The sequence below is a fragment of the Callithrix jacchus genome, chromosome 5, assembly GCF_049354715.1.
Source record: "Callithrix jacchus isolate 240 chromosome 5, calJac240_pri, whole genome shotgun sequence".
Lineage (NCBI taxonomy): Eukaryota > Metazoa > Chordata > Mammalia > Primates > Cebidae > Callithrix > Callithrix jacchus.
Window position 1 is genome coordinate 71,054,566 of NC_133506.1, and position 20,807 is coordinate 71,075,372.

General features: G+C 57.1%; 1 protein-coding gene across 14 annotated transcripts; it reads right to left on the reverse strand.

Annotated features, from left to right (window-relative positions):
* Positions 1–2,632: 2,632 nt before the first annotated feature.
* On the reverse strand, positions 2,633–19,208 carry UBTF (upstream binding transcription factor). Of its 14 annotated transcripts, none has more exons than XM_078372621.1 (22): positions 19,075–19,208; positions 18,313–18,347; positions 16,062–16,186; positions 14,233–14,408; positions 13,607–13,690; positions 13,354–13,509; positions 10,953–11,017; positions 10,552–10,672; positions 10,084–10,194; positions 9,614–9,747; positions 9,347–9,488; positions 9,027–9,068; positions 8,767–8,880; positions 8,522–8,677; positions 8,054–8,209; positions 7,864–7,974; positions 7,126–7,214; positions 6,832–7,021; positions 5,441–5,488; positions 5,268–5,339; positions 5,026–5,169; positions 2,633–4,928 (listed from the first exon to the last, which is right to left on the reverse strand). In XM_078372621.1, the coding sequence occupies exons 3-22, from the start codon at positions 16,117–16,119 to the stop codon at positions 4,803–4,805; spliced, it is 2,295 nt and encodes a 764-aa protein (XP_078228747.1). In that variant the 5' UTR covers positions 16,120–16,186; positions 18,313–18,347; positions 19,075–19,208; the 3' UTR covers positions 2,633–4,802. The 14 variants fall into 14 exon arrangements, with proteins under 14 accessions (XP_078228747.1, XP_035158936.1, XP_078228746.1 ...); XM_035303045.3 differs by lacking the exon at positions 19,075–19,208 and adding an exon at positions 18,592–18,706; XM_078372620.1 differs by lacking the exon at positions 18,313–18,347.
* Between the last annotated feature and the right edge of the window lie 1,599 nt (positions 19,209–20,807).

The window sequence follows — 20,807 nt, forward strand, 5'->3', positions numbered from 1 at the left end:
GATCTCTTGACCTCGTGATCCACCTGCCTCGGCCTCCCAAAGTGCTGGGATTATAGGCATGAGCCACCGCGCCCGGCTGGTTTTTGTTATTGATTGAGGTGTGTAGAGGAAAGGAGAGGGAGGTCTCAAAAACACCTTTAGGATGAGGAACTCAGGGGAGTACACAGGATGATTTCAGTCTGGGATATATTGAAGATACTGTGGGATCAGCCGATGGTGACACGAAAGGTGATTGAACTTAGACCTGGCACAGAGAAGTAAGGTAGGCCTTCAGGAACTTCAACAACATAGCTCAGCCTTCCTTTTATCTCCCACCTCCTTTTTAGGAATTCTTCACTCCAGTGATGCTAATGTATTTCTTACCTAAATATGCCCAGTACATTCTGCCCTAAGGCATTTGCACATGCCCAGAAAATCCTCCTGGCTTCTCCCTGTTTACCTTTATCCTTCCTCATATCCCCACCCATGGCCATCCTCATACCGAACTTCTTTACAGCCAGACTGTACTATTCATTCTGTACTTGGCCTGGGCTGCTCTGTGGTGGTGACCTCTTTGGGCACATGTCCAGTATCCACAGTTAGCACCAGTTAATAAACACTAGGGCCTGGGCTGATCCTGACTCTGGGTGAGGTCCTGCTTACAGCAACAAGCAAGAGACACACACAGACCTTGTCCTAGTGCAGCTTACAGTCTACCAAGGCCTGATGTGAAGGAAACAAGGCTGAATGTGAAGGCATTAGGCTGCTGGAGAAACATAAAGGATGCAGACCCCTTTTCTCAGGAGCTCGGGGAAGGAAGTGGCCTTTTAAGTGGAGCCCTGAATTAACTAGAGAGAGAGAACACCATGTGTACATGCCCTGGGAGAAAGCATGTTATGTTTGAGACATGAATGGCCTGTGTGGCTAGAGTTTGAGCAGGGCTAACAGGGGCAGCAGATCCCCCCTAGGGCATTGTGGGCCAGACTTATTCACCCACTCAACAAATCTTTCTTGGGTGTCAAATGTGTATGAGGCAGTTTCGGGTGCTGAAATTATTGTAATGAACAAGCAGATAAGGTGTCTTATTGGAGAGATAGATAATAAACAAATACATAAACAAGAAGATGGAGGAGGCCTCTCCAGGGTGGGTGGTTGGGAAAGGCTTCTCTGTGAGATGACATGTGAGCTGAGGCCTGAAGGATGAAAAAATAAATAAATTATGTGTAGAGTTGGATGAATAGCCATTCTGGGCAGAGAGAACAAGTGCCAAGACCCTGCGGCAGGCATGTTTGAGGAACAGAAGAGATCGCTTGGCTGGATCATTGTGAGGGGTTGGGAAGAGTAGGGTGAGAGAAGATGAGAGAAGCAAGGCAGGGGCCGAGCCTCCGAGGGTCATGGTAAGACATGGTAAATCTTCAGTACAGAAAGATTTATTTTTAAGGTAACTTTGGTTGTCATGTGAAGAATGGGCTGTAGGGGGCGAGAGTGCAAGCAGGAAGACCAGCTTTAGGAGGTCTTTGCAGAAGTTGAGCAATGATGGTGGCCTTAAATAGGATGGGAGTGGCAGCTGTGGGAGCTACCCTGTGGGAAGGATAGACAGATTTGAGACAGCTTTAGGAAGTGAAATGGAGAGGTCTAGGGGATTAAACATGGAGGTGAAAGGGAGAGAGGAGTTGAGGCTAATACCCTAGTTTCTAGGTTGAACGACTAAGTGTTTGGTAATCATGGTGGGTCTTGAGGTATGAGATCCCTGCAGGATATCTCAGAGGATGTATGGGTGTCTACACAGCTCTGCAGCTTGGAAGAGCAGTCTCTGTTGGCACCACCTTTAGGAACGGTTGCATATGGGTGATAATGGGAAGTTGAAGGGGGAGAGACATGAACACCCAGGATGAAATGAGGAAGAGCTGACACCAGCAGAATAGACCAAGAAGGCAAAGACAGACAAGTGTTCACCAGATGTAATGAACATGTTGGTGATCTTATTGAGGAGCCTCGGAGAATGGTGGTTAAGTGGGAGGCCAAGAGACACAGTAAGCTTTTTAGAAGTTTGACCAGTATAAAATAGGGGTGAGGGTTGGGAGAGAGCTCTTGGACAGGGCCTGGGTCTGCAGCCCTTTGAGGTTCCAGGAACCCAGCCAAGGCCTGCATAGGGTAGGATGTCTTCCTTAATCTCAGAGAGTGAGTCATCTCAGTCCAGCCCAGCCCACTTCCCATCAGAGGCCTAGATGTTCTTAGGAATGTCATCCTCAACCCTTAACCCCGGGTGGAACTGAAGACTCAAAGTGGGAAAGTACCACCTCAACTAGGCGATACACCCTGCACTAGGAAGGCTTGCGTGCCCAGGGCGAACCCTTGACCTCCAATTTGCCAAGACCATGTACTCTGGGTGAAAATGCATTTGTTCTCCAACTGCTCAGTCTTTAGTGGTCTGACAACCCAGGGTGAACAAATGGAATTGAGGAAAGGGCAAGAACAGTAGCACAGAACAATGTGAAGGTAGGTTGCCTATGGAATCTTTAGGAAAGAGGAAGATAGTTCTAGAAAGAAAGGGCACATTGGCTTCAAGCATTTTTATTTATCAAACCTGTTGGGTCACCCTTGTGGACTACACCACCTTCATGGATTCCAGTGACCAGACAGCAGTCAAACCTTTGTTTTTCACTTTATTATACAAAAAAGGGAAAACAAAACTTCCACAGTTGGCCTTAAGCATAGGCAGACACTTCTAAGCCATTCCCTCCCACCTCCCATGATACAAATTCAAGTTGTGGTTGTTGTTGAAACCTACAAAACACTCCTTAAATATTAGAAAAAAAGTGGAGGAAGGGACGGGGGTCTTCCCACCCCAGCGATCCCATCCTAGTGCCAAAATGCACTCAAGAGACCTCTTACAGCACCGACGCCCCACCCGGACAGCCCTGTTTGTACTGTAAGAATTTTTCAATTTTTAAAACAGGAAAGAAAAAGTGCCCCAAAGTTGTTTTTAAATGAAAATACATTCCACTGGAACACAACAGTGTAGGGGCATCCAAATAAGAAACTGGGGTTCTTTGCAGGGCTCTTGGGAAGAAATAGAACCTATAAACCCCTGTACTTAATTCCAGGATTAGGATAAAGGAAGGGGAATGGGAGTGGGGAGTGTCCCCCCCAGGCCTCCTCACCCCCAGCACCAAGGTCCAAGGTAAAGCAGAGATTGTCTGCCTACCTTTGGGAGAGGGACCCACCAGCCTCTCCGTTCCTTCACCGTTCCTGCCCCACCTCCTCGACAAAGTTCCCGTTCTTCCCCCATTCCTTGGCTTTCATTTAGAGGGGGAGGTGGAAGAGCACCAAGCCCCAATTTAATAGGTCATTGACGTGATCATAAAAAAAAGAACACCCCCCCCCAATATAGTCAATCAAAAAAATTACAACTACAGAGATATGGTGGCTTGGCTTATTAAGAGTCAAGGAATCAATGTACCAAAAAATCTGGGAGATGGCTGGGAAGGGTTAGAGACAGCTGCAGAAGCAGCTTTTGCACACTTCTTGCCCAGCTGTGGGGTTGGGGGAGGAAGGAGCAGACCTGAGAAATGAAAGGAAATAGGGGGTGGTAGGAGGATTCGAGGAAGGCTGGAGGGATGTGTAAGTTAGGAGCTCCCAGCACATTTCTTGAAGCCAAGGTTCTGAGCCTAAGGTGGCCAGGCTTGGCCCCTCAGACGACCAAATACAAGCTTTAAGCTTCACACCATCTTGCCCATCTTTCCGCCTTCCTGCTGGACAAAGGAGACCAGCAGCTTGGATGCATGTGACCGTGACAGAGGGAGCCTGGTCTGGGAAGCATCTGAGCACACTCCCCCTAATAGAATCAGAGACTGGGCAAAACAGAGGATGTGGAGAACAGGGCAGCCCCAGCCTGCTCTCACCAGGGTCAACATCTCCCGGCTCTCACTGACCCTTTTTCCAGATTCACAACAAACGGAGGTGGGCTCTAGGACAGACCCCCTTACACACACAAACACACACTCTCTCTCAAGCACATCCACAGCTGCACCCATGCTATGTACAGGAACACACACACACACACACACATGCACTCTCTCTCTCTCCCCCACACATCAAGACCATTTTTAAAAAGTTCCAAACCTACCCCCTAAACCCTCCCTCTCCCAGAAATGACAACAGAGACGGCAGCCGAGATCGGTAGGAAACGTCTCGTTGACAGCTCAGAGCTTAAAAAAAAATATATACACATATATAAAAAACACTCTGCCCCCTCCCCCATGAGTGGGTCAAGGCAGCTCCTTCCTGCCGGGGGCAGGGGAGAGGACCACCAGGGCAGCGCCTGTTTTCTTGAAGGCACTGGCCCTCCTCTCCCCACATTCCCTGCCTCCAGTTCCAATGCAGAGGTCCAGTCGGCAGGCCCCTCTGGGAAGGAATGGGTCCTCCTCAAGCTTCCACCCCACCTTGGGTTGGGCCGCAGGTGTGGAGGGCCTCATCTAACTCTTTGGGACCCCCACCCCCACTCTCCGGTCCATTGTCCATGCCGGAACTGCAAGTGCAGAAGTGGGTGGGGTGGGCTGGGTCAGGCCGGTGCTGGCTTAGTCTGATGGTTGCTGTCCCTGGAGGAGGACCCCCGAGGGCTGATGTCTCTGAGGCTGCAGAGTCCCGGCCTGGGCTCCTCCAGCCCCTTACCCCCACCGTTTTTTTTTTTTTTTTTTTTTTTAAAGAAAGAAAGAAAGTGGGGGAGGCCAGGGGACAGTACATGGGGGAGAAACAAAGGTGGTCAGTTGGGGAGGGGAGCTCCTGGGCTCTCCCTGGCTGCCCTGGGGTGGGGCTGAGCCTCAGTTGGAGTCAGAGTCTGAGGAGTCTCCTGAGGAGGAGGAGCTGGAGCTGCTGCCCTCGGACTCATTGTCTTCATCCTCGTCATCATCCTCATCATCATCTTCGTCCTCATCATCCTCCTCATTCTGGGGGGTGAGAAAGGATGCACAGGGTCCCCAGGTGGCCCTCCTGGCAGGACTCCCCTGCCTTCCCACTGTGCCCCGTCTGCCCCATGCTATGTACCTCATCCCCATCCTCGCTCTCGTCCTCGCTGCTGGACTCGGAGGAGTCGCCGCCATCTTCAGAGGAGTCCCCATTATCATCATCTTCCTCTTCTTCATCCTCATCCTCATCATCCTCATCCTCTTCATCATCCTCCTCGGACTCCTTGGATGGACAGAGGCACATCAGTGTTCTCTGGTCTCTGCCTAGCCACTTTGGCAGCCCCCCACCCCCCACACCCTCATATCTGGGGGGCTCCTTACCGATTTGGACTGCAGAGTAGTCCGGCTGGATTTGGGGTTTGGGCCTCGCAGCTTGGTCATACTCTTACGTTTCTGCAGGATGGGGACATGAAGGTGGCAGCTATGAGTTCCAGGTATCCCTGAATCCCCCCACCCCTACCCCTACCCCACTGTTGCTCTGCTCCCAGACTCACATTGGAGATGTACTCTTTATATGCTGCACGGTCCTGGGGGGACAGGCTCTGGGAGAGACAGAGGTGACAAGGGTTGGAACACAGCCAACCACTGCTGACTGAGCATCCTGGCCCAGCGCTGGGGCAGTGGGCTGAGCATTTACATATCATCACCCCACCTCACCCTCCCAGGCTCCCTAGACTCTGGGTTTCTGCAGAAAGCCCCTGGGAACTGAGAACACAGCTCCAATCCTTTTTTTTTTTAAAACAGGGTCTTGCTCTGTCACCCAGGCTGGAGTGCAATGGCACAATCTCAGCTCACTGCAGCCTTGACCTTCCCAGGCTCAAGTGATCCTTTCAACTCAGCCTCCAGAGTAGCTGAGACTATAGGCATGTACCACCACACCAGGATAACTTTAAATTTTTTGTAGAGACAGGGGTCTCGCTATGTTGTCCAGGATGGTCTTGAACTCCTGGCCTCAAGTGATCCTTCGCACCTCAGCCTCCCAAAGTGCTAGGATTACAGGCATGAGCCACTGCACTGGCCCAAGCTCTAATATTTCTGCTTTTGATGCTGAGTCCTTCTCTAAACATTCTCCCCATTGCTCTACGCAAATGGACGCTCCTACCAGAGTCTTCCTCACTTCAAGGAAGTGCCCCCATGATGAGTCAGCTTGGCATCATCAACCACACCCCAACACCAAACCCTTGAGCTACCGATGAGGCAGTGGAGCTCGTCAAACTCCTGAAACAGCAAATCCCCACAATCTTCCTGGGTCCTTGGCTAACTTGTCCTGGTGACTGGGAAGGACACAGGTGATTCTCTCCACTTTACAGATCTGACTACCAAAGCACAGAGTTGGGAAGCATAAAGGCCAGAAGTCTAGGAGAGGCCCTGTAGTCCCGGATGGGGGAGGCAATCTGATTTGGATTCTTCTACTTGCTGTGTGACCTTGGGCAAGTTACTTAACCTCTCTGAACCTTGGTTTCCTTATTTTTAAAAGGGTGATGGTGGCCGGGTACAGTGGCTTGAGCCTGTAATCCTAGTGCTTTGGGAGGCCAAGGTGGGCAGATCAGCAGTTCGAGACCAGCCTGGCCAACATGGTGAAACCCTGTCTCTACTAAAAATACAAAAATTAGCCGGGTGTGGTGGTATACGCCTGTAGCCCCAGCTACTCTGGAAGCTGAGGAAGGAGAATTGCTTAAACCTGGGAGGTGGAGGTTCCAGTGAGCTGAGATCACACCACTGCACTCCAGCCTAGGTGAGAGAGTTAGACTCTTGTCTCAGAAAATAAAAATAAAAGGGTAATAGTAATGGTTATCCTGCAGGACTGTGAGGGCATGGAATGAAATCATGAGACCAGCCAGCACGATGCCTCCCTCTTCCTTCCAAGGGTCCCTTGCCCTCTCACCTTGACCCAGAGGTCCAGGTGCACCTTGTACTGCTTTTGCTGCTCCTCGGCTAGCTTTTTGTAGTGCTCCTTCTGGCTCTGGGAGATGCGCTGCCAGCGGCTGCCGATCTCTACCATGCGCTCCTTCAGTGGCAGGTGGTTCAGCTCCCCATTGGACAGCAGTTCCTGGGAAAACTTCTGGTAACCGTTCCTGGGAGGTGGGGGTGATACAAGGAGGGTCAGGACCCCAACAAAGCAGTCCTCCAGCTCTGACCGTCCCCCACCCCCAGGGCAGGATCCAACCCCCAGGCTCACATGGGAGGCTTCTTAGGTTCTCCCTGGAATTTCATCTTCTTGGAAGAATTTGTAGCAGCTGGAGGTGCCCGCATCTCACTTAGCTCTCTCTGGAGGGAGAAAGGTCACACTCAACCCCAGTCCCACCCCCAAAATACTGCTGCCTTCTGCCCCATGCCATCAGCACCTTGGCTGGCTGTTTTTTCTTTGAGATGGGAGTCTCGCTCTGTCACCCAGGCTGGAGTGCAGTGGCATGATCCTGGCTCACTGCAACCTCCACCTCCCGGGTTCAAGTGATTCTTCTGCCTCAACCTCCCGGGTAGCTGGGATTACAGGTGCACGCCACCATGCCCGGCTAATTTTTGTATTTCTAGTAGAGATGGGGTTTCACCATGTTGGCCAGGATGGTCTCGATCTCCTGACCTTGTGATCCACCCATCTGGGCCTCCCAAAGTACTGGGATTATAGTCGTGAGCCACCGTGCCCGGCCTCTGTCTTTTCTGTGCCGGGGAGGAGAAGAAACAGGCACAACTAGTGAGCAACTTCCTAACAACTCAGGTCTCTGGCAGGCACCACAGTTTACAACTGTGCCTCCTGAGTCAGCCTGGGGGCTAGCATTGAGAGACATGGGTTCAGAGAAGGAAGCTGAGCCTTGCTAAGGGTAACAGATCAAGGCTAGGCCTTCTGGCTCAGAGTTGCCCACCCAAAGGGGAGCCCCCAAGCTTTTAGTGAATGGGGTGGCCCCAACCCCATTACTACCTCGTATCGCTTTTGGTCTTCGGCTGCCTTCTTAATCCACATCAGTTTCTCCTTCTTCTCCATGTTATTCCAGGTCATTTCCATGGCTTTCAAGGCCTTCACCCGGTCATTCTGGGGAAGGATAAGGGTATCAGCCGTGGGGTCACCAGGGGCTAAAGGCTGAAGTACTGTCCTGTCCCACCCCTGTTACCTTGAAGCGGGCCAGGTAGTCGCCAATGACGCTCTGTTGCCAGATCTCCTCAGCTCTCTTGGGGGACTCAGGCAGCTTACCCCGTTCCTCACGCTCCCCGCCAGGCTTCCTCTCCGACTGTGCCTTGAGCGCCGCCTCCCGGGCCTTGTACTTGGCCTACGGGGAGGGCCGGGACGTCAGCCTTCGGTCCACCCCTAGGGGGCGCGCGTTCCCCGTGCAGCAGCCGAGGCGCACCCGCGGGGCGGGCAGAGCGGTGGGCTGGTGCAGTTGTCTCCAGCCCAGGGCTCGCCCCGACCTGGCCCGTGGCGCTCAGCTGACAGCTTCCCGCCTTCCGGCTGCTGGGCGCCGGCCCCACATCCCAGCCCAGGCACCGCGAGGCCCAGGCGGCCAGGTGGCACGGACCGCCGAGGGGAAGATGGGCCCTGGCAGGCCCCCTGGGGGCAGCGGCTCTCTGCCAGGCAGGCTGACCTTCTTCTTCTCAGACAGGTCGTTCCACATTCGGGCCAGCAGGCGGGTCAGCTCGCTCTCTGAGAGCTCAGGCCGCTCCTCCTGCAGCTGCCTCCGCTTCTCCTCGGAGAAGATGAACATGGCCGAAACTGGCCGCTTGGGCTTCTCAGAGCCGCCCTGTCCAGGTGAAAAAGGTCAGGGTCCGTGGGTGCTGCCAGCGAGCCGTCTTGCCCACCCCCGCCTGCATGGCCGTGCCCCCTGCCCACCTTGCCCCCTTCCTGGGCTGGCTTCTTGGAGGCAGGGCTGGTGGCTGGCTTCTTGTTGATGTTCAGCATCTTCTCCTCCCCCAGGACCCGCTGCTGCTCCTCCTCGGGCAGGCTCTGGGCAGGAGAGAAGAGCATGGGGCTGCATGGCTGGCACCATGCCCTATAGGGCTGAATGGTGCCCTATCCCCAGGGGCTCACTAGGGCTCTGCCTGCCAAGCCCCAGTCCTCTCTGCCCAGTGCCCTACTGGAGGAACACTCACCTCGAGGAAACGGAGCAGCTCCACCTCGTAATCTTTCTTTTTCTGGGAAAGTGAGTGGAGTCAGGATCAGTCTGGAGACAGCGTCACCAGAGACCCTGCAGTACTCGGAGGACAGTGACCTTCAATGGGCCTCCAGAGCCTGGGTGTGGGCTGGACTCCCTGCCTGGATGGGCTCAGCTCTGAGCCCAGCCCAGCCCAGCCCAACACCCAAATGGAAGCAGGTACCTGAGGTATATGCCACCAAGAACTGACTGGCCCAAGCTGGGGTCAGACCTCATGCTTCAAAACCCCAAGGCAGGACGGCCCCTGCCACAGCTCACCTGGTCACACTTCTTGTGATAGGCATCCTTCTCCTTCTGGGACAGCAGCTTCCACTGCTGGCTGCACAGCACCATGCGCTCTGTGCTGGGCACGTCCTTCATGTTGGCCATGAGCTCTGCGCAGTACAGCGAGTAGCTGTTCCTATCGGAGCCGTGGGGGGAGAGGTGCAGCCCGTGAGTGAGCAGGGCGGCAGGCCTCCTCGCCCACAGAGTCCGACCCAACTCCCCAGCTACCCACTCGCCCACCCACCCCAGGGCAGCGCTCACGGAGGTGGCTTGGTGGGTCGCCCGTCAAACTTGTCCTTGAGCTGGCGTTCGGCCTTGGTAAGGGTGGACTTGGTGATACCCTCTTCACTGATATTCAGCTCGGGGTGCTTCTGGATATAGTCTCTCATGATCTCCTGCAGAGCCAGGTGGGGGGACGGAGGGCAACGTGGTGTGGAGTTAGCTGGGGCAGGGGTAGGGGGAGAGCCGCTGGGGAGGGCAGGCAGGGAGCAAAGCTGGGGGTGGCTGTGTGTCAGCAGTGTCACACGAGACGTGGTGCCCTGCCCTGCCCTAGCCTGAGATCTCATGGGGCGGGGGGTGGGGAAGGTAGGGGCAGAGGCAAGGGGCCCAGAAGGCCCCTCCCTCAAAAGAGGAATGGGGAGTGACACCTTCCGCAGAGTGCGGTGGCCACGGAGTCGAAGGGCAGAGGCTCGTGAAGAGCCGGACGGGGAGGAGCGCAGCGGAAGCCTAACCTCGTACTCCTTCCGCTGCTCCAGGGCCTTATGAATCCATTTCAGCCTCTTTTTGTCCGAGAGCTGAGACCACTGCTTCCCCAGGGAGTCCTTCACCTCCTTCGTAGTGGCCTGCAAACCAAAAGCCGTCAGACACGCACAAGCAGCCAGGAGTGGGGGGGGGGGGGAAGGGGGCACAGAGGCCCCCGCCCCCTCAGGCCATGGGAGGTCACATCAGTGTCCCCCACAGGCCAGGAGGGGAAGGTGGAGAGGCGGGGATCCCGCCTGGGTACAAGGGGACTGGCTCACACACGCACGCACGCACGCACACGCTCGCACGCCAGCTGGCCCAGGCCCTGTCCATGCAGCCCACCCTTGGGGAGGGGCCTCCTCTCCTGCTCCCCTGCACCGTGCCCAGCCGACCTGGCGCGGCTCCCCCCTGGCCACCACCGTGCATCCTCCACCCCCAACCCTTGGCCGGACACTCACATCTGGCCGCACTTTGAGATACACCTTCTTCTCGTGGGTGTACCACAGCTGCTGGGGGGTTTTGGGCTTCTCTGGGATGTCCGATTTCTTGGCATTCTGGATTAGGTCAGGGTGATCCTCCCTAGCCAGGACATGGGGAGCAAGGATCAGCAGGGGATGCTGCCAGGGCAGACCCAAGCTAGCTGCCCCACCCACCAAGCCTCCTTGGCCTTTCAGCTGTGGCTCAGTGGGACGGTGGCTGCCTGACTGTCCCTGCCCCTCTGAGCATGACACACTAGGGCTCACATGTGACCCATCCTTCTTCCATGCCTCAGAGACGGCAAACTCCAGGCTCTGGCCAGGGTTAGCCTATTCAGCTGTACCCAGTGCCCGTAGCCCTCCTCTGGGCTCCACTGCCTTACCTGAATCGGGCCAGGTTTCGCTCGAACTCCTGTTTCTCCCTCTGGAAGTCCTGAATATATTTCATCTGAGGGGAGGAGGGGATGGGGTCACCCAGGACCCAAGGATATCTCACCCTGAGCTAAGAAAGCCACCCAGACCCCTCCTTGTGCGCTCTCTGCGGCCTCCTATGCTGTGGTGCAGGGGTGGAGGCTGGCACCCTGCCCACCTCCCCGCGGGACTCATCACAGAGGAGACCTGCTGGCTTCTACTACAGATGGTGGGAGCTGCAGGGGTCACCCAGACATTAAATCCTACATCCTATTCTCTCCTTGCAAGGGAGAGTCAGAGAAGGGGGCCGTGGCATTACCCAGTCATGCAGTACGCAGTGGCAGTGCTGGCGCTCCCCCACCCATTTCTCCACCACCACAAAATACCCAGTGGAGTCAGGTGCAGGCCCTGCTCCCATCACTCTCTTATTGTCTGTGGCAGCTGACATTAGCCTGTACCCCTGGAGGTGGCCTCTACATAGGACCAGGGCTGGGCTGAGTCCTGTTTCCAAAGTATGAGAGGAGACTACTGTGTGGAGGGAAACCCAGAGTTCTTACAATACAAGCCACGGCCAGGAGCCCTGCGCCTTCCTGTCCAGTTCTGACACCATCACCTTCCTCCTTTTCTCCAGGATCCCAGCTGTCTGGATCCTCCAACCCTCCCTCCCTCCCTCAGCCCACTCATTCTCTCCCACCACTTGACTTCCCTTCATCACCCCCTTTTCAGCCTCACCCCCTTCCCACCCCCACCTCCCTCCCTCCCTGCATCCTTGCCCACCTCTCCATGGCCTCCCTCTTGTAATCCGTCTTTTTTTATTCCATATCTACCTCCTTTCTTGGCTCCCACATAATGTCTATCTCTTCTTTTGCCTTCATAGGCTCACAAGAGTGGCACTGGAAGGTGCCAGGAGCTCATGGCAATTAAGCCCAACCCCTGCCTCTTAGAGAAGCACCAGGCATAGAGAGGCAGCACCTTTCCCTCCAGTTCTCACAGAAAACCAGAAGCAGAGCTCAGCCTCCTCTTCCCCAAGCTCAGTCCTCCTCACAAAATAGTTTCAGAGCTGGAGGGCACCACACAGACCTGGCTCACCTCACATAAAGACCAGGCCCAGAGAAGCGGAGTGACTTACCAAAGACCCCATACACAGCGAGTTCAGAGCCAGGAGAACAGGCCCAAGTCTTGTGTCCCCCAGGCCAGCACCTCGTCCACTCTACCGGTTTCTTCTGGCTTTCCCTGGCTCTCAGACTCTTGGCCTCTCCCTCCCATCCCATGAGAGTATTTGGGTATGTGTGGTCAACTGTCCAACATCCTCATCAAAAGGGCCAAGAACAGTTCCAGCACTCCATACCCCTGCTCTGCTTGGGCAGAGGTTGCAGACAGCTGGCTTCTTTTTGGGTACAGCACCATGCGCATGTGAATCCGCAGCGAGGGTATGCCAACCAGGAAAGAGGGCTACTCACAGCGTGGTGGCTGCCAGCGTCATCTTTTGAGAACTGGCTGTGTATGACTTTGTTTCCTTGCCAAGCAGATGTGCTTCTTGTTTTTCCTGCTGTCATTCCCATCTATCCCTGGCTGTCTCCTCATCCAATGTCTCTTCCTTGGGTCCTCTCTCCCCATCCCATGTTTCTCGTGTCCTATCTGCAGGCTCCTCCAGTGTTTTGCTGCCTATCTCTAGGAGGGAACCCCTGAGCTGTGTGTGTGACTGCTTCTAGCCCTGCCTGGGAGGCCTGGGCAACCCCCTGCTCAGGGTTAATGCTTTGATGGTCTGAGACAGTGCCCGACCTCTGCAAGGAAGAGCATGAGGCCAGGAGGGGCAATGTGTGTCCTTGAGTGAACATGTGTGTGTGTGGAGAGGTGTACTTCACAGGTGGACGTGGCAGTAAGAGCACTGGCTGGGACTCTGGGACACTATCCTGCTATAGCATTAACAGTTGTGTCACTCAGGCCACGTAACCCTCCTGCACACAAAACTGGGATAACATTTTCCTGGGTTTCCTTTTCGAAAACACTGCAAGTATCAAATGAGACCATGACAGGAAGCGTCACAGAGAGGGAAGAAGTGCTGTGCAGCCTGACAGTGAGGATGGGTGGATGGGGGAGAGCCTTATAAAACAAAACACTGTGGGTTTTCTACAGGGGGAAAGGTTGGCCTGAGCACCTGCTGTCTGGTTTACGTCTGTGACGGTGCCCATGCCTGACCACTTGTGGGCTGAGGAAGGGGCAATCAGGTGTGACTGCCCAGGACCTACTCTGCTGTGCTGACTCACCTGTCCCCGATGCCAGGTCCCTCCAAGGCCTACCTCCAACTGACCCACACCACCCCAGCTGCTCCCAGCCTCTCCCCTCCTCCCACCTTAGCTCTCCTCCCCCCACCTTCTTCTTCTCTGGAAGCTCCTTGTATTTCTTGGACAGAATCTTGGTTAGGTCCAGGTTGCTCATCTCAGGGTGGAGTTTCGCATATTTGGCCCGCTTCTCCATGAAGAAGCGGAAATAAGGGGTCAGGGGCTTCTTTGGGAAGTCTGGGTGTTTCTGGAAGGAGGGACAAGGACATAATGGAGGTCATATACCATCTGTTATTTGGACCTTTCCTCCCCTACCCTTCATGCGCCTCTTTCTAGTAACTCACCTTGAGTTTTTTGCCTTTGTAAGGATTTTTCACGTGTTCCTGGGCATCAAGGATCAATTCTGTCAATGTACGGAACTTCCTCACCTGGAGGAAGAGGAGAGGAAAGGAGGGGAAGTTGAGAAAAGGAAAATGCCACACAGTAGCATATCCCTATCTTACCACGGGTACTCCCATCCTGAAACGGGTCTCTTCTACTCTTCACTGGACTAAAGTTACCAAAGAGCAGAGGCCAACAGCCAAATGAAGCAGGCAGCATGACACCCAGGCCCTGGCCCATGCCTACTGCAGAGGCCCAGGCAGTCAGTGCACACCAAAGGCCAGCAACAAGCGGACGACATGACCTCTACCTGGCTCTCCATGCCAGCACCTCCTTCAATCTCAGCACAGCTCAGGCTGTTTGGCTCAAGACCGATAGAAAGTGGCGTAACTCTAAGCCAGTGCTGTCAACCACACCACCTCCCAAAGTGCACAAGGGCAGGTAGAGAGCTAGCAGGCGACCACACAAACACCTCTCCTGGTCTCTTTCCTTCCTGTTTACAGCTGGCTATTTCACTTCCCCCCACCACAGCTGAGGTAGGTGTATGTGGAGATGTGTATACATGTGTGTCAGGAAGGGGATCAGTTACCTCGTTAGAAATCTCCACCCATTTGAGCTTGCACATGTCTCCAGAAAAGTCCTTAAATGCTACTTTTTCCCAGTCCATATGTGATTCGGTGGTTTTGAACTTGGAGCTGTCATTGGATGGAAGATTGTTCTTCATGCATTCCAGCAAAGTCAGCATGTCTTCCTGGGACCAGCGATCTGGTGAAGGGTAACAGAGGCCATCGTACCTGGCTCATGCTATCCCCCTATTCTGTTCCCCAGTTATTGAGTGCTCAACCCTTTTTCCCTAGGAAATCCCAGCCCCTGGTTGCTTCCCATCTGAAGGCAGAGATAAAACGTAACTCAGTTCTAAGCCAACTGTGGCCATATTGGATCAAGGCAGGGACTCCAGTCCAGAACATGCCATACCTAGAAAGCTAGGTTTGACTGGCAAACATGGTGAAACCCTGTCTCTACTAAAAACCCAAAAATTAGCTGGGTATGGTGGCACACGCCTGTAATCCCAGCTACTCATGAGTCTGAGGCAGGAGAATCACTTGAACCTGGGAGGTGTAGGTTGCAGTGAGTGGAGATGGTACCATTGCACTCCAGCGTGGGCAACAAGAATGAAACTCCGTCTCAAAAAAAAAAAAGCAAGGCTTGAACACAAGTCTGGCTTGCTTCAAAGTTATTATCATTTCTCCCGTGCCAGGCTGCTACCAGCAGCTATTTATTGTAAGGGAAGAGGAGTGGGTATGAAGGTATAGTGATTCAGGGCTTTGTGGGAAACAGGTAGCTTGTCAGAGAAGGTGGGAAGCAGGGAGGCAATATACCTAAATGTGTGGCCAAGCTCAAGTTCCGAGTTTAGGATACCCTAAATATGCAAGGACTGAGAAGGGGGTGTGGGCAGTAAGGAAAACCCATGCAGATGTCTGCGCTGCACAGATGGAAACCAGTGTTAGAGACACCTCCACCCCCAGGCCCCTCAGCGTAGATCAAGGAAGAATTTCTGGCAAACAAGAAAAAGGGAACAGAAACAGAAGCAGCATACAGAGCAGCTCTGAGGTAAGGGAGGCAGGTGCACAAAAGCTCTCAGGGCCCTGCTCCAGGGAGAACCCCCAGAATAACAAGCTGTGTTGTCAGCCCAACTCCCCAGGGAAGCAAGACCAGGTCTGGACTAGCTATTTTCAGCCACGGAAATGCAGCTCCAGAGAGCACTCTAGGCTTCTGCGGATGGGCTGGGAGAATAGCCACCCAAGGCCAAAAGTCAAAAGGGCTCCTCTCCATTTTCATTTGCATCTCCTAACCTGGGCCAGGGTTTCTGCAGAGCAGGTCACATGGACCCATAATCCCCTCTCCCTTCAATATCCCCCAAGCATGGCCAGCTGCCCAGCTTCATCCTACCTTCCAGCCCCATACAGACTTGATCACTGCTGAGTGAGGCAGAGGTCTAGGTGAGTACATATAGCCCATGGCTTGGGGCCTTAAAACACCTCTTTTCTCCACCTATCTCTATAAAAGCCTCATCGTCTTAATAAAAACCCTGAGACGACTTCCCCAGCCCCTTCCTCTACACTCATTCTTCCTCCCATCCCAGGACACTGAGACGGGACACACTTCAGGCTGAATGGGACCCCAGAAGGCATGCCGCCTCAAACTCAGGGGATGAGGGAAAGGAGAAGTGAGCCATTCCAGGCCAAATAATTTGAATTCAACCACACCTCAAGTGTGGGAGATGCTTGATTCATCAATACTTAAGGCACTTTCTTGCCCAGTTCAGAGTATGGAGAAGCCCTTGAGAAGGGAGTGAGCCCCGCAGCCATGAGAAAAAGAGGATTTAACTTTCAGAGGGCTGGGGATGAATGCCCCTACCTTGGCCTTTGGGAGCGGCCATTTCCAGGTCTGTGGGGCAGTCGGCTTCTCCGTTCATCCTCCAGCTGTCCAGCCACCTCCTTGGTCGTGCTGGCCGGGCAACCCGGGGTCAAAACCACCTCACCCTTTGGAAGACATACCAGTTCCCACTCAGGCAGGGTAAGAGGTGAATGACTTTCTATCCCTCCCCTCCCAGAGTGGAGAGGGGCAGGTCCACACTCTCAGAGTCCCAACCATGACCTTACTGGATTTAAAGGGTCTGTGGGAGTGGGAGTGAGCCCCTCCTCTGCTTCCTGACCCCCTCCCCCAAACCCTGCAGCCCAGCTCCGCGGCGCGCGCCCTCCTCTGCCCACGCGAGAGCCTGCTCCCAGCTCCCGCGTGCAGCAAGCGCCCGCCCTCCGCCCTCCTTCCCCAACCCTGGCCAAAAAAAACTCCTCCTCCTCTGAGCGCCCGCCCCGGGGAGGCCCCAGGCTGGAGGGCGGGGGAGGAGGAAGGGCGGGTAAAGGGCGCGCGCGACCACGGAAGCGGGCACGCGCCCCAGTCTCCTCCTCTCGCCTCCCCCCGGCCGGTTCCCCCCGCCTCCGCAACCCGGCGGGGACCCGGACGCAGCGCAGCCGCCGCCAGCCCCGGAGCGCAACGGCCGCACCGCCCCCGGGGACCGGATTCGGATTCCCACCGCTCCCCCCTCCCGGGCTCCCATCGCCTTCCCCGCCCGCTCAGGCGGGCGAGCAGCTGGAGAGAAGCGGCCTAGCCTGCCCCCCGCCCCGAGCCACCTACCCCGGCCAGAGGCGCCGCCGCCGCCCAGCCACCCCGACTCGCACGGAGGAGCCCGGCGCAGAGGCGCGACCGCGGCGGGAACCGCCGCCTCCTCCCCCGAGCCTGCGGCCCAGCCCCGCCGGCGCCCCCGCCCTGGCCTCCGGGGAGCCGAGCCAAGCAGAGGGCGGGAGGACGGCGGCCGGGAGGCGGGGGCGCAGCGCTCACCGGCCCCGCCGCCCCCTCCGGCGGCCGGGGAGAACTGCGCCTGCCGGCTCCGAGAAGCGCGGGCTCCTCCGCCAGCGGCCAGGTCTCGGCTCGGGCCACGCTTCCTGCCCTCCCCTCCCCCGGCTTTCGGCGTCCTCCCCAGTGCCCTGGTCTGCTCGCGCCCGGTCCCCTGCTCCGGTTCCCAGCCGGGCGCCCACCGCACCCTGCGGTTCGCTCCCTGCCGTCAGGCCCCGACCCTAGCGCGCGTCCTCAGCCGCCTCGGTTACCCGGCGCAGAGCGGCCTCCGGGCTTCCCGCTCCGGCGGCTCCCTCCCCGGCTCTGAGCGGCGGCGCCCTCCCCCGCTCGGCCGGGCACAGCCGCAGCTCCCTCCCGCGGCGGCAGCGGCTCCTCCTCCGGGCGAGGCGGCGGCGCTGGGGCGGCGGCTGCTGCTGCTGTGGCTGTGGCGGCGGCTGTGGCTGCTGCCTGCTGCTCCTCGCGGCGAAAAGCACAAAGCACAGCGCCCTCCGCCTGCAGGCAGCCCGCCCGCCGCCGGCCCCGGCCTCAGCTCGCACACCCCCCGCCGCCGCCGCAGCCTCAGCCGCCGGAGCGGGGAGGAGGAGGGAGAAGGGAGGAGGAGGAGCGGGAGGGGGGGCGGGAGAAGCGGGGCAGCGAGCGCGTCCTTCCCCGTAGAGCGCACACCGACCCCCGGGGAGCGAGCGCCAGCCCGCCCGCCTCGCCGGCTCCGCTCCCTCCCACAGCCTGCCCGGGCGGGCTCCGCGGGGGGCAGCTGGGAGGAGGGGCGGGAGCTGGGGGGACCCGGGCGGCCGAGGCGGAGGGAAGGAAGGAGGGGAGGGGGGTGGTGGTGGTGGTGGCGGCGGCGGCGGCGGCGGCTGCTGCTGCTGCCGCCGGGCGGGGGGGGGGGCCGGGGCAGGGAGACACGCAGCCGCCCGGATGGCGGCGGAGCTCGGAGCCGGGGCGGGCGGGCGCCGAGAGCGACCTCGCCAGACCCGCGGGGGAACTAACAGGCTCCTCCGGCACTAGAGGGAGGGCCGAGGTGCGGCGGCGGAGAGGGTGCCCAAAGGGGCCCCCGGCGGCTGGAGAGGCTCGGGGGGCGCCCACAGCTCTGCTCCGGAGCTCTCCCCCAAGTCCTCCCAGCTCAGACTAGGGCTTCCAGGCCAGCTTTTTCCCGCCTCCCGGAGCGAGCGGTCCGCGCACACCCTCATCCCCCAGAGCGTGGTCACTGGCTTGGGGCGCACGCACGCCGATCGCGGCGCCCGGCTTCAGTGCCTACCTTGCGGTCCTCACTGCCGAACGGCACATACGAAACTTAAAAAAAAAAAAAAACAAAAAACTAAAACCTCTGCATTAAAAAAAAAAAAAATCCCCATTGCTCTTTACACCCCGGAAACGGCGAAGGAACGACGGGCTTCGGCGGAGAAGCCGCTCTGGGAGCCGGTTCAATCCAGCCCGGCATGGCTCCCCAGGCCTGCCCGGGCGCATGGAGATCGGCGCCACCGCCACTCGTAGCGACCCCTCTCCCCCGAAATCCGCGGCGCCCGGGCTCACTTACCGAGCGTGTGGATGGGAGCGCGGGCTGGGGGCACCTGGGGGCGCGGCGGTCCGAATAGCCGAGCCGCAGCTCCGCTGCAGCCGACGCCGGGGCAGCAAGTCGCCAGACAAAGCCCGAGATGGCGAAGCGGAGCGACGGCTAATGGCGAGCCCCACGCGCCGCGCTCCGCCCGCCCCGCTCCGCCCGCCCGCCCGCCCGCCTCGGCGCAGCGCAGCGCCGCTCCAAGCGCTTGCCCGTCAGAGCCGCCTCGGCGCCGCCGCCTCCCGGGCCACGGCGGCCTCGCCTGGCCCCTCCGCCTCCTCCGGGCTGCTCAGCCTCACCCCTTCCCTCCCACTGCTCTAGGGGTTGCACAGAAAATTTTTTTTTTTTTTTTTTAAGAAAAATGCTTTTTTTCCTTTCCTTTTTTTTTTTTTTTTTTTTTTCTTTTTTGCAGGGCGGGCGTGTTGAGACTTTTGGATCTTTCTGCCCCCAGCTCGCACTCACCTGCGGAGCCGCCGGGAGGGCTAGTAGTGGGGGGCGCACGGAGCTGGAGCCGGCGAGCGCGGCTTGAAAGCCAGCCAAGCTCTGCAGCGCCCGACCCGGGCGTGTACGCCGCCGCCAGTCCCCGCAGAGAAATCGTCCTCCTACCCCCGCCTCCATCGCTCTGCGTTTCTCTTCCAATCAGCCGGTCGCTTGGTGGCTCCTCCATTCTCCGGCCAAGCCCAGCTGCCTAGAGCGAGCTCCACTCCTCCATCTGTTCGCCCGGCTCCTCGCTCCCCTGCCGGGGCTGGCGAGACGGCTTGAGGCCGGAGGGGGATTTGCGAGAAAACCTGCCTCCTTCCCGCTCCCATTGCTCCATCCCCGCTGCTTCCTGCCTCCTGCTTCTCTCTCCTGCGTCTTTCCAACTCTCTCCCATGTCGCCACTGGTGTGTGTCTGAGTGTGTGCGCGTTTTTTTTTTTTTTATTGCTCTTTGCTTTTGCAACCCAGAAGCAAAATGGGGCGGGGGGGGGAGTTACAGGAAAAAAAAAGCGAGAAAGAAGCTCTTAGATTTGCAACACATCGGAAAACCATGGGAGCACCCGGCCTTATCCGATCTCCGTGCTCCGCGAGGGCCTTCCGGGTTTTAGGACGAGCTTCTCAATGTTCCCCTCTTCGCTGGGTTTAGGATCCGAGGAGTCCGAGCAAAAAGTTCTCTCCTTAGCTCGTAGTGAGGGGTGTCAGGGTGGGAGTTTCGGGATTTTTCAAGAAGCAGCGGCTATCCTTGCTACCCCGGCATCGGCCACTGGGCCGGGGTGGGGGAAAGAGCAAAATCCCAGTGGGTTTGTGCGAGGAATCTTCTGGGGTTGGGGCGTGGAGTAGTCGGAACCGGGAGAGACACCGCTTCGCGAATCTCCCCCTCGGTCTCTACCTCCTGTCCTCTGCCAGCTCCCCCTTTAATTTTTTTCCTCTCCTTTAATCTAATTTCTTCCAACTCCACCTTTGTTGTTACCGGCGTCACGCCCCGACCAGCCAATCCCCGCCACGCAATCAGTTTGTCAAAAAGGTTCGGCCAGCCCTGGGAAAGCAGGCCGCAGGCGCTGCCCCCCGGCGGCGGCGGGCAGCCGCGAGGGGAGCTCGGCACCCCGGCCTCACTGCCCGGGCGGCAGCGGGGCAACCGCCACCGAGACTTCCCCCGGTTCACTATCCTGCAGGCGGGTGATGAAAAGCCTGGACGGGGTCCACCGCCCACCCTTGCACTGCCATGGCCGTGGTTGTCTGTCTTTGCCTCCCCTTCTCAGAGGAAAGGTTATCCGGACGCAGGGAGCCAGAAAGCCGTCTGAAGGAAGCCTGCTTCCAACAGGCCCAGCCTCCAGCCTGGGCCACCGCTCCTGGGCAGCGCCATTGCTCCTGGCTCTCAGGCTACCAGTTTCCCACACCGACACTCTACTGCCCGCATCTGGGCCAGCTGGGTCACCCAGCCCCTTTCTACTCTCCCCTGGCACGCAGCCTTCTCCTTCACTCAGCCTGCCTCGCTGCTGCTGTAATTCCTCTTGTCTCCTGGGAGAAATGATATTCCTTTCCCAGGACTTCCACATCCCACTTCTGTCACGTTTCACAAACAGGAAGGAAATGCTGTCAAGATGTGGTGTGTCCTGTTCTTTTTTTTTTTTTTTTTTTTTTTTTTTTTTTTTTGAGGGCATTGGCATGTAGAAGAAGCGGATATGCCACTAGATGCTAATAAAATTTCAGCTTCTAG